General features: G+C 36.2%; 1 protein-coding gene across 8 annotated transcripts in view; it reads right to left on the bottom strand.

The window, feature by feature from the left end:
* SLC4A10 (solute carrier family 4 member 10) overlaps positions 1-18019 on the bottom strand; it is a 165383-nt gene that overhangs the window by 61980 nt on the left and 85384 nt on the right. For all 8 annotated transcript variants that reach the window (XM_069781241.1, XM_069781239.1, XM_069781237.1 and 5 more), the window contains 2 exons: positions 16296-16434; positions 8273-8433 (listed from right to left, as the gene is read on the bottom strand). In XM_069781241.1, coding sequence (XP_069637342.1) covers positions 8273-8433; positions 16296-16434 — 300 coding nt within the window. The remainder of the gene's footprint in view (positions 1-8272; positions 8434-16295; positions 16435-18019) is intronic.

Raw genomic sequence — 18019 nt, 5'->3', positions numbered from 1 at the left:
TTGGGATTGGTGGTGTTTGTCTTCCCAAGTAACTGTTATGTCTGATGGAGCCCTGATTTCCTGGAGATGGCCTGCCAGCGGGAAGTAGTGAATGAACTCCTTGTTTTGCTCTCCTTGTGTGCGTAGCTTTTGCTTTACCTATTAAACTGTCTTTATCTCAACCCATGAGTTTTCTCACTTTTACCCTTCTGATTCTCTTCCCCATCCCACTGTGACGGAGGCAAGTGAGCAGCTGCATGGTGCTTGGTTGCCAGCTGGGGTTAAACCACAACATTTTCAAAGCCCTGTTTTTCACTCTTGTATCTACAGCATATGGCCATTTCTCCAAACTCCATATGACAAAACAGAGTAAAGAATACGGACCTGAAGCTTCACAGCACTGTATCTCAGCTACAATCCTGTGTAACAACAGAGACTCTCCAGGGTTTCTATGCTCAGCAGCAAAGGTTTGGGGATAGTTTTGTTTGTTTGTTTTAAAGACTTTTCCTCTTGAATGACCTTTTAAATTCTGCAGAGCCCCCTTCTAGCCAGACACAGCTTACCATTAGATTTTTACAAGGATGCTTCACAACCATATGGAGCTTTCAGCAAGATGCAATGTGTGGAATACCCACCAGCATAGTGTTACCCATTCCATTAATTGCTCACACCATACCACTTCTGCTGACATCAGGAACACTGAAGTAGGGTGTTTCTTCTGTAAGGAATCTTGAGTCATACTGGAACCATGAAATCATTTTTTCAAGACAGACATTCTTCCTGCCCTGGTCACTTAAAAAGATTCAAAGAAACTTGGGGTTTCATATAATTTCAAGAATGTTTTCTCCATTCAGACTCAAGTTACAATACATCATTTACATAAAATTGATTATGTGAGTAAATGTGAGCAATGCGAGTACTTAAACAAGCTATTGTTAGTAACTCACATGTAACTCCTGATCACCTGTGAACAATTTACCCAGGCTGTGAATTAGAACATCAGGGGTGCAGACACTTCAAATCAGTTCAAATGCAGTGTGGCTCATGCGTTGCCCAACACAGCAAACTGCATCTGTTCCACCTCTAGGGTCAGCAAGGATGCAAAAGCAGGTTGGCTGCTTCCACTCACTCTGGAGACATCTATTACATACTGCAGCTTTGTACAGGGACATGCAGCCAGATCCACTTGGAGTCATCCCAGGTCCAAGCAAATGAGCAATAAGGAGACACTCAAGTGTGGCCACAGCTCATTCCCCATTGCTCCAGCTTCACAGTGTGCCCATCACCTCACATGCAATACTACATGAAACTCCCAGGTGAAACACTGAATAAATTTACAGAAGGTATACTGCATTTGCATCAAAATACCTGTGAAGTCCAAAAATATATTTTTAACAGATAAACAGGCCAAACTGGGCCTGACTTTTGCAGTGGTGAGTAAAGAAACAAGATCTAGAGCGCTTGTTTTGTTTTGCTTTTTTTTTTAGCTGTGCACCAGATGAAATATAAGTTTTGAATTGCTGGGCTCATATTCTCCTGATATAGGTTGACATTGACAGTTTACAGCAGAAGAAACTGAGCCCAGCATATACCAGCAAAGTTGCCAGTATTTACACCTCTCAATCTTCCAAATTTTGTAACTGTGCAGTTGCAGGACAAAATGAGAGATTAATGACAAAAAATATAACACACGGGCTTTCGTGTGTATCATAATTGCAGTGACAGCTGACTACAAAACCTAATTTAAAAGCCAAGGTTTGTTTGGTTTGTGGTTGTTTTCTTTCCCTTAAAGACACAGAAGAAGAAAACACAAGCAACCCTAAAGCAGTGCTTTATGGAAGACATTCAGTTGAAATGCTGTCCTTCATCTTAACCTGTCTCTAATAGGAACCTGAATATACACTTCCCTAGTGAGTTAGGCACTAGAAGCAATAGAAAACTAACAATTAGGATTCTTGGGCTGCGTTTGTGAACCAAGACCCGTTTACAGTGTTTACAAGGGTGATTATAAACAAGCTATCTAAGCCAGCAGATTTAGCCCGCTCATCCAAGGAGGCAGAGCGTTCCAGTGCACTGAGACAGATTCTATTTCCAGCTCCACCTGAAATTACTTTGTTCAACTCCTCAGCTGAATGACTTGAAAAGGAAAGACAGAGAGTGAAAAAGGTCTGCTTTTTAAAGAGCAAGTATTTCACAAAACTGTCAATACTAGAGACGAGGCTAAAATTCCCAATTTACAGCTCAGAGAGCAACCACAGTTGCCACAGTGAATGCTACCAAAAGAAGAACAGAGACCTCATAAAACAATATATTTTGCACCTCTAAACAGAACAAGAGCCATGAGTTACATTGGTTCTGTCTCTAGACACAAAATGAAAGCTGAGGTTGACTTGTGCAATCTAAAAAACTCCCAGATTTGTGGTTAACATGGGAAGATACCAAAAAAACCCACCATGCTACTTAGAAGTTGGTATGAGATTTACAATTTACCCACAGACAAAGGAACAAAACCTCATAGAGATTTCTCTGTAGAGGTAATAACCGCATGGTAAGCTGTAAATAAAGAAAACAAATGCAAAAACCTGGGTAAGTAAGAAGGTGAAAGCTGAACGAAAGACAGGTGTTGGGTCAAACAGAGAAACAGACTGCTCACAGGCAACCCCACGCTTTGTTACGGTGTTTGTAATAAAAGTTAAATTAACCATAAAAGCACTGTCATAAACATAACACAACATGGGTGTTGCAGCTGAAACAAAAGGCTCCAGTGAAATAAAATCTAAACTGGAGCCAGTTTAAATATATCATTATTATGGAGTAATATAGCTTAAAGCAAACAAAGGCTTGTTCAGATTGAAAGCTTAACATGATATTACCGAAATCAATAAAATTGCACACTTGGGATGTAATGCCCTGAGTTGTTGAGCACAGACTCCAGTGACCTCAATCACAAGATTAAGCTGTTACACAGATTGAAAATTCAATCGTGAGGAACATATGAAAAACTGACTGCTTGGGAAAAAACAGTCAGCTCTCTGGATTGGAAAGCATGGGAATATTTAAAATTTAATTTAAAAAATAAACTATTACTACATTTAAGCTATTTAAAATAAATGGGACTATCTAATATTTCAAATGTGCAAGTTGCCAAAGCACCACTGTGCAACACTGAGGCCACAGTCTGTATCTGACAAGGTTTGACATTTGTTCACAGTACACTCTGCACAACTACAAGAAAATGCGAGATCTGTGATTCATGTTGTAAAGAAAGTATTGCCATTAAAGGCTGGACCGAACAGTTTTTGAACCAAACAACAGAAAATGGCATCATATGTTAAGTAGAAGAACCTTTTGGGTTCATTCAGTGGTTACAATCAAAAAACCAGATGGTAATCTGAGAAACTACATGGCTTCAAAGGAACTAAATGAAAATATCAAAAGAGAACATTTTCATCTGCCAACTTGAACAACACAGTGAAGCTGCTCTCTAATGGTGCAGCCAGATTCTGGCAAATACCTCCTCAAGAGACAAGTTCCAAAATAAATTGTTTTGATTACATAGATTTTTCAGACTTCCTTTTAGCATATGTTCCATACAGAAGTGATCGATAAAAATATTACTACATCAAATGTTCAAAGGAATTCCTTGTGCATGGTGTGCTAGCTTACCGATACAGGAGCCTCTGCAAAGACATATGAAAAAAGAATGTCACATACTAAAAATAGCAATAAAAAGCCCTAAAAAATGTTTAATAAAAAAAAATACATTTTTAAACAGGATAAAGTACAGCAGAGGAATTGAGCTCTTTTCAAGAGAAAAGTAAAATCCATCTTACAAAAATTTAAGAACAACTTGAGAAACTTCAGGAATAAACATGCTGTTTTGCTGCATGATGACAACATTGGAAATTAATTCAGAAGTCTCTATTATGATAAGATATTGTCTGTGAATTCAGCATCACAGGTACCAATAAGCTTTTTACCAACAAAGAAAACTGGGTGGCTGTCCAAAGAAATTTACAGTCTTTTAGATCAAGTCATTTTTTAATAAGACAGTTGGAATGAAAAAGAATCTAATAAAGAATGGACATGCTGGAAGACAGGATGATTTAAAAATTCTCACCACACCACTGGTGCCAAAATATTTTACACAGAACCATCAGAGTTTCCAGGGATGGAATACAAAATGTTCTGAAAGCCATGCAAGCAGTATAAAAGATGTTTTTCATCTGTAGATTTTACCACAAGCCCATTCAGGTCTAAAACATAGACTTTAATAACAGAAATTTTCAAGGGCCAAGTGCTGAGAGTTTAATGCCCTAGTGAATAAGTGTTTATAGATTAAAAGCCTTGACTAAAACAAATAGGAAGTCTTTGTCTCAATTTAGAAGATTAAGTATACCTCTTTCAAGGATATGAAATCACTGCATTTACAGAAATACAATTTGATATTGGATTATAGCCCAGATAGCAACACATTACCAACAAATACACACAACACATTTCTCCCTAACAAAGTGTTAGGGCAAGTAAAAAGAAAGTAGGTGTGCTCAGTTAGTTTACTTGTCCTCAAAAGATATGATGCACTATAGTAATGCAGTAAAATTATCAACAGATTGCATTAAAAACCAAAACTCATAGTAATAAACTATGAAACAGAAGTACAAGAACCAAAGTTAATTTAAGACCACAGGGTATAATCTATTTTTGCAAATTCTCCAACATGGGATATACACAGTAGCATTGAAAAGAACAACCAAAAGTGACCATCAGGATCACTGGACCAGCCTAGCATGAGAATGGCTAGCAAGCAAAATAAGACGACAGTTAAATATTGAAAAAAACTGAAGCCAACAGGTGAGAGCAACCATTTCTTTAAATTCTAAAGTGTCAGGACTATGAGATACAACTGGAATACATACCAATTCCAGGGTGAAAACAATGTTTGCATTGTATAGCACACAACAGTAGTATTGTAACTACTGACAGTGAAGAGCAACTGGGTAGAACAGACAAGAAAGGATTTCCTGAGAGACACAAGTTCTGCCTAATCTTCAGGTCCAGCAGCCATTTATATGGAAAAAGAGCAGCCTGTCATATTATTTGGAATTATCAAATTTCTAACATACTTAGCACACCTATCTTGGTGGCGTGCTTGTCACCACTACTATTAGTCTCTCCTCCTCCCAGTGCTGCCCAATGTGTGGCACATTCTTTGTAACATTTTGTAAGCACTGGAGAGCAGGAACTACATATGTAGCATCAGAGTAACAAATTACAAAGGAACTTGATTGAGGAAGAGGAAAACACTACTACAACACAAATAATAGTAATAGAGAAAAGCAAATGGAATAGGAACTTTATTGGGGGGGCAGAAGAATCTCTTCAAAGAAACCTGACACAGAACGTGGGTAATTTACAGAATGATTCACCTGCCAGAAAAACCTGCTGCAAAGTTGCTCAAAAAACCCAAACACCCTCTTCCCACCCCCCCCAAAACAAACAAACAAACAAAAAACTCATTGCTTATTGAATCTGCAGGTGGAGGAAAAAAATCCCCTCGCAAAGCAAGACCCATGCAAACCTTATTATGTGTCAGATCACTTTATCAGAAAGGGATGCCTGTCAGTTCAGACAAATAAAACAACAAATGAAATACACCCAAATCTGCAACAACAACAGATACTTTTGAAGTTAAAATGGTACATGCCAATTCATGAAAGTCATCCTAAAGCCCCTTCTCAGAAGAAACAAGTTGTCCTAATCAAAAAATCAAGATATCCCAGAAGTAAGACTGATTCAAAATAGCATTACAGTAACTCATCAAATCCTCTACTGAAGGACAACTTATATTTGTAATGAGTTTCAAAACAAAATTAGTATTGTGAATGCTCAAATCCTTGGACACACTAACTAAACAAAGAAACAAGATGACTACATCTAACTAGGGATTAAGACATTATAAACATGAATTCATTGTAGTCTCACTATACAGTATCTTCCAAAAACAGAAAAAAAAGAAAGTTTGCTGAAGTTATTTTTATTGCATTAATCCTTACTTTTTTACCTACTTAAACAAAAACAATTCTGGAAGGGATCTCTTAGCTGACTACAGAAGAAGTTGAGTGATTTCTGGATTAAAAATGTAAAGCTCAAGCTTGAAAATCCTAGTGTACTATTTAAGCAAAAAAGCAAAAAAAGAACATCAAGTTGCTGATCTAAGTACTTTGTGATTATTTTTTAAATAAAGCAGCATACTGATAAACACCTTTCTTCTTTCAAATCAGCTGCTAATTCTTCATGTTTCTCTTTTATCACTATCAAGGCAAATTTTGAAGCTCTGATTCAGACCATGATTCACGGGAGAATCAGATCTCAGCACAGCAGAAACCCACACAAGTTTCTGCAGATTTGGATTAATAATATCTTGCGTCAGTCTGACATAAACAATTTGGGAAAGGTAAATGCAAAAAGCAGCTACCGCTATCTGAGCCGATTTTAATTCCACTGTTAAATACAGCCCACTGGACAATATCTCACTTACCTGATACTGTAAATAACTAAAATAAATTTTATGTGGCCCTTACGCCGACCTATATATGACCCATAAAGCAGTTTTCTTGATAATCCTGAGTGTTAGAAAATTTTCTTGCTCTGCCTTTTGTACCTTTACATAGACAAAAGTTTTCTATTTTCATTTCTGTATGTTACATTTTCTGTTAACACGCTACCTTGAGCCTGTGACAAGCCAACAAGGCAGCCCCAACAACCACTCATGCACCATTTCTCTGTGCATGTGCTCTTTTCCTAAATTTACATCTGTTAATCATGTTTGATCTTCAAGCAAAGTTTGCAATATGGAGAATACCATAAATCTAATATCATATTTGTATAAAATAGCAATATTTGTATAATTTGTATAAAATATCAAATCTATGATTTACAGATACAGCACCATTTTCAGAAACATTGTGAAATACAATAAGGTAGAAGCAATATCAAACTTTTAAGTAGATGTGAGATATGCAAGGATTCCACTCCAATAACCATCATGAGCATGAGACTAGCTCTTACTAAGGGTAGATAAACAGAAAATTAGAGACCTCACATTACAAAATAGTACAGCTCTTTGCTCTGTGCCTTTTCTGCTAGAAGGGACAGATATTTTTAAACAGCAGCAGCAAGGACACAACACTAGAAACTTGCTAAAGCACATGAGCCCTTGGAGAGGGTGTTATTTTAATGATGAGTTTTGAACTCTAATGTAAATATATTTATAATACATACATTATCCCTGCCTTGATAGACTAGAGAAACTTACCTTATCTTCAGTTGTCTACTAACAAATTTATTTATAAATTATCTAATTGAAATTAGCTGCTGTATTTGGGAAGGGAAATAAACATATCAGACTGTACTGCACGATTCTAGCACAGCCATGCAACCTTTTTAGTTTTAGGACTCCTTGAGGCCGTGCATTACAGGTCTGTACTACACAGCCCCTAACAACCTGTTTTATTACAGTAACAAATGCACTACCAAAACAAAAATTGCACTGCAGTAGTTAGTTATAGCCTTTATGGGAAACACCAGGAATGCAGAAAATGGCATTCAGTCGCAATCTCACTTATACTTTTGGAAGACAAGACTCATCCACTAATTCTCTCTTGCTTTCTGCATCTGTTGTTCTCAAAAGCTCTAGAACTGCAACTGCCAAATACACCTTTACTGGAAAAAATGCACTCAACTTTAATTAAAGACGTTTACATACCTTAAAATTTTTAAAAATTTACACTTAAAACTACTGTTCTTGATTTCATTCTCAACTCAGAGACATGTTTTTTAAACTGGTCTGTCTTCATGTTACGTAATTATGATGAATACTCCCCTATAATTTAATTTTTTTTAAGCTAGATTGTCTGCGATTAGCATAGCAGTAGATTCAGTTTGTGGAAGTTAGCACACGCATCATTCACAATGTGAGGTGGCACAGTAGAAGCAGAGAACATGCCAGTTCTAATGAAATGTATCCAAACTGTCCTCTCTGCTCCATTTTAATTTTCTCCTTTACATAAAAATTGATTCTGAAAATAGCAAAGTCTATATAAAAAATAAAAAATATTTACCAGTTGTGTCAGACATTAGATTATTTTCTAATATAAACGGAGTAAAATATTTCCTAAGAGTTTCTAAACTGAACTGATTATTATGCAATAGCTTTCTTGTAAGCAGTCTTGTAAGCACTTGATTTTTATGATTAATTTTCATAACTAATAAATGCAACATCAATACATACCTGCAATTTCTTCTATGGAGTTAGCTCTCATGTCCAAAAGAACTGTGCCATTCAGGATACAGCTTCTCAGCTCAAACAAGCTGTGAAGTGACAGTGTGGCAACATATGGTTTGCTCCACCTCTCTCCACCATCCTCTACATCTTCCTCAAACTTCAACCACCTGTACAAACAACCAATTTTATAACTCCATTGTGCATAAGAAATGAAAAATAAATTAATTCCATGGATATTGAAAGATCATTGTTAAACTTTATTCTTTCTTTGTAGGAAATACGAGAAACTTCCCTTGCCTGCTTCTTCCCACATAATGCTGTATTATGCCATCTTTTAAGATAAATTCCAACCACGGAGATGAAGAGAAGTGTATTAAGTAATCATTATTGTACTTTACAAAAAACTTTGAGTAGTTCTTTGGCATACAGTGATATTTCTATGATAGAACTAGTATGAAAAGGATAGAAGAGAAGAATTTGTGGTAGAGAAAAAGAAAAGCTATATGTAATAAGAACACTAGAGACAACTTTCTCCATTTAGTCTTCACTTTGGACTAAACACAACAGAGAAGAGACATTTTTCATTTAAAGTAACTATATTGACATATTCACACTTCACAGAATCTGCAACCATTATCACCACCATAATGTTTTCACAAAAGACACTGTTACAATCTTTCTTGGTTTAAGTTAGTTAGTTACTGCACTAAGCTACTCATAAAGGCAGTAAAACACTATGCAAAATTCAGGCTATTTTTCATTTAAAAGTTCAGTCAATCAAAATGAAAAACCTCACAGGCACATACATGCACACACAAGCAATGTGCAAACACTTGTGAACAGTCTTTCAAGCCCCAGAATATGGGCCTTATTCAGACAAAACAGCCACGTGAATGACATGAAATAGCACTTCAGAATCTAGTAACCACATCGTATCTCACTATTTTGAGTGTCATTTGCCTGTTCTCAGGTTCAGTGTAAAACTGGACAGATTTCAATAAAGTAAAAGGGTACATGAAACTGGCATGAGAGGATCAAGTCTTTTCTTACTAGCAAGCTGGATGAACTTTCTCGCGTGACTTAATTGTTTACTGATAAAAATTACACTAAAAATGTTAAAAGAATACTAAACAAACAAACAAAAAAACCAGAAAAGTCTGTTGCCACATGCAAAAGTGGTTTAAATTAAAGTTATTAAGTCTTTCAAGCATACGCAGATGTTGCTGCATGAAGCCATGCAGCCTGCCAGCTTGGCAAGGTTTGAACAGCTGCGGCCACTGCACAAGCCTCTATCACTTGACTCAACAGCACTCAGCTATTTTATATGGACCAGAGATAGCAGAGAAGTCAAGCAGAGCCTCACACCTTGACAGCACCTTCACACTTATTTCCAGACAGCAGGGAAGCACAGAGCCTTAACACCTCTAAAGCTCAGCAATTTCCAGTTTTACCAAGCCTCGCAGCCCAGTAACACAGCAAACACAGCTGTCCTGGCTCACCTCCCTAGCTCTGCTCCTACTTGTAAAATAGCCTGTGCACCCATATTTTAGATACTTTCCTCCCTTCGGTCCCTGTGTACCAGATACCTCCCCTTCTAATGCAATCCTGCAAGCAGTCACCACTTCAGTGACCCACTCATCACCAGCATATCTGCTCCCTTCCCAATACATTCCATTTCTTCTAACTGTACCAGCTGCCTCCTGATCACTCTCCCATTATTTGCATAGACAATTTGCCCCTAACTCCTCATCTCCTCCAAAATCTCCAGTCTCCTGTGTCTAGCCCTCTCCTCCTCTTTGTATTGAAACATTTTTCCCTCCATTTCCTCTGTGCTGGCCAGTTCCTGTATCTCAGCTTTGCACATGAGACCTCCTTCTCCTCCATCAGACTTCTGATCTCCACTCCCTTCATTGCAACCTCTCTTCTCTTCCCAGCCTAGCCAGGCTATCTCCTTTACCTTTTCATTCTTCCAGAGAAGCAGCAAGAGGGACACAGCACACATAAAAATTTGCTTCCACAGAGTTGAACCGTGAAATTGAATTTGCATATGCAAATGAGGTTTTCCAAATAGATTTTCAAAGCAATGTCCAAATGGACTTCAAACACAAATTAACAGACCCCATCAAATTCAAAGCCATGGTTTGAAAGGGATAAGCTACAACAACTCAGGAAAGTTACCAAGAAGCATGTGAGAAGGAAAAAAAAGTTCTTCATTTCTTCCATTTTGCAGTTGCACTTGAACTCTGTAAGAAGATGCTGCTCCTAGCTTGCTCATGGTGCTCATGTTTCCAAGCTAAAAATATGCTAGACTTATTTGTGGCCATAACATCACAAACACGGTGCATTAATTGTCCTGCGTAAACTATTGCGTAAACTATTGCCTCCTAAGACACTGTCAAATATCTACATTTTTATCTTCTCATACCTCTGGTTTTGTGTATGTTTCTAATCTCATGAGGAGCTTTATAAGATTATGACCTTCGCGCTTGGGCATTCCCAATTTTTTCTGATGTAGCATCATCTTGTTTTATGCTGATTCAAAAAAAGTTTAAAAATCATGCTACGTATAGCCTAAAAACAATGACCCAAGCACAGATTCTTACAGAATATGATCAGAAACCCCATACTGTCATTAGCTTCTGTTCATGTAAATAGGCTTCAACATTGCTTATCTGATTGTACTGCTGCAGTCTGTCCTTGATATTACCTATTTTGAATATACTGACCAATTCTAAATAGATTTTAAATGAGAGATAAAAGACAAACATGTTCTTAAGAGTTTCATTAAGACAGGTGACTGCACAGAGGCAGGCTCATAACCAGAGCTCATAACTTACTAGGGACACATGGACAAGAAAAGTCTAAATCATAAAAACAGCTTTAATTAGAGTTTATGGTGTCAATCAGATATCAAAGCTTACGCACAACATAAAAATCCATAGGAAACTATTGCTACTGCTCAAATAATCATACTTGCCATCGTGATCATCTTCATCTGAGTTTCAATCAATTTGAATAGTATAATTCTATGGGTTGCGTCCAATTTCCTACTGTTACTAAAACTTATGTGTTTAAACACATTATTATACATTGTTACTTAATGAGCCAACAGGCTAGTACATAAACGTAAATCATACTCAGCTGAGAGAATTCTACATTTGGAATAAACTTCTGTTTCGATTTCAATAAGCATTATGTGAGTTTACTCATCAAGGGAAAGTCATGTTTATCACCTTTTATCTTTTCAGAAATATTCCTCTGTTATGTCAGATAATCCTTATTTAACATATCAAATGAGAAACAGCAGCAGAAAACAAACAAATCTCTAATCTTACACGTAGTCATTCAATTCTAAGTGTTCAAGTGGCTTTAAAAGTCATAATACCTTTTTAACAACCCTCTGAATTCATGTACAAGATTCTAGAAATGGTATCCAGATTCAAGTATGGATCCCAAGTTTTTTCTACTCTTTTTAGTTTCTCAGAGAAAAAGACAAATTAAAATATATTTACTTTTGCAGTTTAACCCCTTAAACTGATATGGTTGATAAATAAAAGCCTTTCCTAATTTCCCAGAAAACAACACCAACCCCATTTGTATATTGAGCTCACATGTCACATGTTTCCCATGTGCCAGTAATACATTTAGAGCTATTTTAGTTGTGTCTGATCACACAGAAGAGGAGCTTCACTCATGATTTTCTTTGACTGGTAAATACTACCACAGGTATATCGATCATACCATTTTAGTTCTTCTCATAGCATACTTGCTGGAACAAAACATGCCAACAAGAGTTTCAACGAGGTATGTTACTATAGGAAAAATATTACTCAGATGTGTGCGTGTACACATACACACACATCCATGTGTTACATCTTCTAAAGTCATCTCCATCAATTTTTCAAGAGTCAATAAAAGAGTGTGCACACTTCACTGTATACTCAGTTACAACATTTTGGTGCACAATACAAAGTGCTGAGTTGAACATAATCTATTTTACAGTCTGTTATGTCTACAGCAGCAAGCTGGAGTATGTGCTTACTCACAGCCTGCTCAAGAGTCAATGTTATTAATGTAATCTTACAATCTGTATAAATTTCCACAAGCTTTTGCCTGCCTATGCTGATTAGAAAATGAACCAAAGTAAGCAAGCATGTCAGAAACAAAGCAGAAGTGACAAACCTAAGTTTTTTGTGACCTAGTTTCTTTGGAAGAAAGTTTTGACCCAGGGGAGATGCATTTTCACTTCATATTCGTAATTTTTCCCTAGTACATCCATTTTCTAGTCACTATTAACAATTTACTTCCTAAACTACAGACAGAGGTTTGTCAAGCCTAAACACTTTCCTGTTGGTTCCAAAGTGTCTATTTCTCCCTTACTACATATTCTTTTTTGTTCCAGAAATGTAGTGATATTCTCCCAAAATTTTCATTTGATATTAGCAGATAAAGAAGTCCCAACAGCTTGCATAACACTTGCTACTAATCAGGCACTACTTTCCAGCCATGACCACAAGAGGCTATTAGGATAGATTTGAACAAGAATTGCTTTCCTAATAGCTGCAATTTGCACTATTGTGTGTATAAAATAAGCCCAACTGTTACGCCTCAGTGTGTTTCTCCACAAACTTACTGGAAACATTTTTCTTGGAATAGAAACTATAAGTCATGCATTCTCTACACAGTTGTACAGCTGGGCCACATAAAAAAATTATTATAAGACTTACTATTGATTTTAAAAGGTATGTATTTCTTCTGGCTTGAAATCAATTAATGGGGAAAAAATAATTAATTTTATCACTACATCAACATAACTAAGCTATTCCATTCTGCTCACTAACTAATTCCATGGATGGGACAGCCTAAATCAGATTCTGGAATGGAACAGGCGGTAACAGCAGTGCACTTTCTTGCTCCTACTAATTAATCTGCAGGAAAGTTTTTGCTCAGTGTTATGGGAACTGGAGAATGGCAAACCTTGGAGTCCGACTGGAAACTGCTGAGTGCAAAAAAAAAAACCCAAATAAACAAACAAAAAAAAACTAGAAAAGGACTTGCTCTTCCACACAAATGAAATAGGAATAGAGATTTACCTAAAGAACACCAAGCGTCAGTCAAATCTTACCCATGGCTCCCTTTGATAGGTAACTCTTTTGATAAACCAGGAACAAAATGTCTCACAGTTTCATGCAGTTTGCTCAAGATATTTTTAAAAAATTTAAGGCTCAACTGTGCATGCACTTTCAATCAAACTGAAAATAAGAAGATACAGATTTACTGCATCAGAGTCAACCCAACCTTTCAGTCCATGCAGAGCCCGGTGAAATGAATACAGAACCACTTAGTGCCATCACTCACATTAAACAGAATTAATGACCAAGTCTTCCTCTGTATTGTTTGCATTTAAATTCATCTACCTGGAACTATGTCCAAAGCCAGACAGTAAGATTTACAAATACTTCCAGTGGCATTATCCACACAGATGGAAAACATATAATAAGGCTGGAACAGCAACAAACTTGGGGTGTATCCTCTCCATACCATGCTATTAATCAAATCAATATTTCTTAAGTCCTGGATCAACCCCCAGTATTGAAAGTGATCCTCTGTATTAGTTTGTAAGTATATGATCTTGCATATTAAACACCATCCCATTTCTATTACTCAAAGTCACCGTGTTCTTTGTGTATGGTATCTTTATCTAATTCTACAGTAACAATACCTAATTTCTTATCATCAGCAAGTTTCATTACTACAAACCTATTTTTTGTCATTAAATAATAAAGCTATTTACTAAGACTAATTCCTCAGAAGTTAGTTGTCACTACCTTCCACACTAATAGTTTAATCTTTCAACGTGACCTGCTGCACCTCTTCAATTTTCCTTACCCACTAATAAAATTTTTACAGTAGAACACAGTTTCATTGCTGTATCATATCAAATGCTTTACATTAAAAAAATTAGATCCACTGGTTTTTCTTTGTCAGAAAAACAAAAATCAATTATCTGATTAAATAGCATTATTAAGTTAGTCTGACATGATACACCATTGTATTGCATTTTATCCAATTTTCCACTTAGCTCCAAGTCTACAATTATTCTTTCCTTCAAATATTGTTCTAAGCCATGCATAGCTCTGAAATCTGACTATCAAGCCTGTTTGTTCCAACCATTTTTATCCTTTCTTGAGTAGTGTTTCTGTGTTTGCTATAGTACAACCACCCAGCTGATAGATTCACAGTAGACGTGATTTACCATAATCATGAAATACATGTTCTTTCAGCTTTCTAGGATGGAAATTATTGCACCCTCTTATTTGCACAGATAAAGCACTTTGACTCTTGCCTTTATTTTGAATTTGGTTATTTCACTGCCATCTTCTCCTTTTCTAACAGCCAGCCACATCATATCAAATGCTGTCTGAAATTTTTTGATCCAAACTGAAAAAGATCCTTTATTTTGACCAGTTCTTTCTGCATGGCAGCCCCAATCTTTGTTTTCACCTTATTTCTAAAGCTAAAGAAATTTTTACTATTAGCTATTATACTTCACTCTTCTATTTTCTGAGCTCCAAAAATACAGTTTTCTTGGCTGTTTTTTCCTGTCCTTTTTCAAGAATCTCATCTCATTTCTGTTAAACATTTTTGATTCTTTTGTTCCCAAATGACAATTGGAAAGGCTGTACATTACAAACAGATCAATCTAAATAAAAATTCCTTTATTTCACCTATTCCTTTCAAACTCTAACTTGATTAAATATTTATGCTAAAATTGTTATAATTTTTCAGAAACACAATTCTTCAATGATTTGCAAAGGGATTTTTTTTTTAGTTGAACTAAAGAAGCTGCTATTTCCCTACTTAACATAAGCCACAGTGATTTTTATTTTTAATCACAATAGAAGCTGATACCCTTCCTAGCAGAGGTTCTATATATTCCTCATCAGTATGAGAACACTGCAGACGATTAACTTGATTAGATTTTTCTCTCTCTGAATATTAATAAGATTATTTAGGAACACTACTACATTCATTTTAGAGCACAATCTCCATATGAGAATTTTCTACATGTAAAGATCTGTATTTAGCATCTGTCTATGCCTCCTATGGACACATAAGGGAAGGGAAGGTCAGAAAATTCTGTGGCCCTCTCGGACAGCTGGAATTTGCAGTAAAATTACAGGGAAAGCTAACAGCCATATTCATGCCAAACAGCCCACATATGTAGTTCCCCACAAAATCCATTCAGAAATTCCACAATTTTTATCCTACTGACACCAAAGATGTGGTCCACAGACTTCTGGACACCACTGAGGAACACTGTCAACAAATACTGGCAGGGAAAGAGAGAATTAAGGTTCTAAGAAGAAAAATGAAGAAAGGATTGCTGGGAAAGGTAAAGTCTTAATGAAACTAAGCAAGTCATCTCCCATTTAGGTGCTCAAGGAAACAAATATTAACAAAAAAAAAGTTCTGTTCCAATATTAATTTTTTTTCAGCAGACATGCAGTCTAAACAGTCTTATCACACTAATTTTGCAGAAACAAAATAATCCAGCATTGAATACTCAAAGTCTCAAAATCAACTGTTCATTGATAGTTAGAATATGTAAAAGTTTTATTGCTCCAAAAGTAATCACATTCCTTGCTTTAATCATTTTATAATGGTAATTTTATCAGTTTCTTGAGGATTCAAACAGAATATGAAGCTTGAAAGTTTCTTAAAATGATGAGCTAAAGTATGAATAAAACCAGTAATTTTTAATTCATATATATGATATGTTTACTTTGATTTGTTTCCCTTGATATTCATTCTGACCTATATTTCATAAATCCAGATGAAAACATTTGGCTCTGGGAAACAACAAATGCTGTTGTAATACTAGCAGTCTAAGGATTAAAATTATGGTTTTATTTAAGCTTTATATCCAAAATCTGTTCCTGAGCTTGCCACAGCTTTGAAATCATTCCTCAGTACAGCAGCAACCAATAGCTACAGATAATTTTTAAAAACTCGTGAAAACACTCACCTTGCTGTCTCCCTCCACTCTGCGTCCTCTCCTTCACGCCAACAAATTTCATCAAGCTCAGTAAAGAGATCATGAGGAATGTGTTCCTCATCATCATCTTCTGTTCCAAGAATAAACTGCACCCTTTGTGATGGGGTATCTGGGGAAAAATAAAAATATCAAATCCAGAACACCAATTTTTTTGCCCTGAGCAAGCAAATACCTAAAATTTCATTAGATTATCCAGTCCAGACTCTTTCATCTGTATCACTTACTGCCACACAGAAAACGTGACTATAGTTATGCTGTAAGAACATTCATACACAAACACCTTCAGACGGAGACCTCTTTATTTACTGTAGTTGTCTAGTCTGCTTAATTAAACAAACTCATCTAAAGATAGAACATGAAGTACAGAAGTAGTGACTATTGGAAGCTGGAATGGTATCTCACAGAAAAAAAGGCAGCACAGATAGCAGCACAGATAGAGCTGATAAAAGTCTTTTACTCCAGTGTTATAAAAACTACTTTGCCACATCATAAGTCTAAATCTACAGATCTAGCTCAGCTCAGAAAGCTGGTATACTAAATGTGCATTCTTTGTTTTACCTAGCAGGAGAAAGACACCATAAGAAACCTCCCTAATGTCAATATACAACTGGGAACTTCAAAAAGAATACATCGCTATCTACACCTACCATCCCCTGCCCCTTCATAAACTGTTCCTACATGGCTAGGCTGTTCCAGATGAACAAGGTGTTTATCTGTCCCAACTTCCCCATTTTATTCTTCCTGTCTCTCTCTTCCCTTTACATTCCTCTTACCAGTTATTTTTCTTCATAACTTTTCAGTGCAGACCACTAAATATATTTTGGAGACATAGTATTCTTTTTTTGTATCACTCAGAAAATTTCCAGAACTCACAGAGCACCTTAACCTATGTGTATATTCAGTGTTCATAGCTCAAATGTTGTTAAGTCTTAAAAAAAAAACAAAAAAAACAAAAAAAAACCACAAACCTATTTGCTTATTTAAATGCAAATCTCAAATGAACAAACTCTAGATGAAATCCAGTGTCTCTAGAAATACATAGTTATTTCTTCTGCTAATGTATTTTAGATTTCTGAGAGAAACCAAAAGTCCTTTGTGAGAGCTGATAGGGGCCAGGCTGACAGTCAACTGAACAATTGATTATCCAGCAGAACAGTTCAGCGATTCCTTAACATTGTCTAAATGAAGGTCTGTTCTACAACCATATTTGTAAAACAAGGTACAGTATTTTCCATCTAGCAGTGTACAGCATCACTGCATAGGATCCTCAAGCTCTCTGAATTTTGGAAAAACTGAGATTATAGTACTCATTGAATGCTAGTTAAAGAACAAATACAGCACTGATCAAAAATAATTAAATGGGCCACTGATACAGGAGATTAAATTCAGCAGTAAATATACCTTTTTGGTAGTAAACTTGCCAGAGCAATGAAACACAAACAATACATGACAGTTTTCACCTGAGGTCTATTTGCTTAAACAGAGGGTAAAGATGTAGTATGGTCAAGCCTACTTACTCCTTCATAAAGCAAGGAAATGAAACCCAGGAAGAAATACAGGGGTGGAGGGAGAGAGACATGGGCTCAGGTACTGCTAAGCTCTAGAGAATGGAACTGCAAGGGGACAGAAATTACTTTTGGTAAATCATTAAAGAACCTCAACAACCTCTTCCACTTCACCCTTTCTTTTATTAT

The sequence above is a fragment of the Haliaeetus albicilla genome, chromosome 4 (genome assembly GCF_947461875.1).
Source record: "Haliaeetus albicilla chromosome 4, bHalAlb1.1, whole genome shotgun sequence".
NCBI classification, from domain to species: domain Eukaryota; kingdom Metazoa; phylum Chordata; class Aves; order Accipitriformes; family Accipitridae; genus Haliaeetus; species Haliaeetus albicilla.
The sequence above is the reverse complement of the archived record's forward strand: the minus strand, read 5'-3'. Positions and strand labels throughout refer to the sequence as shown.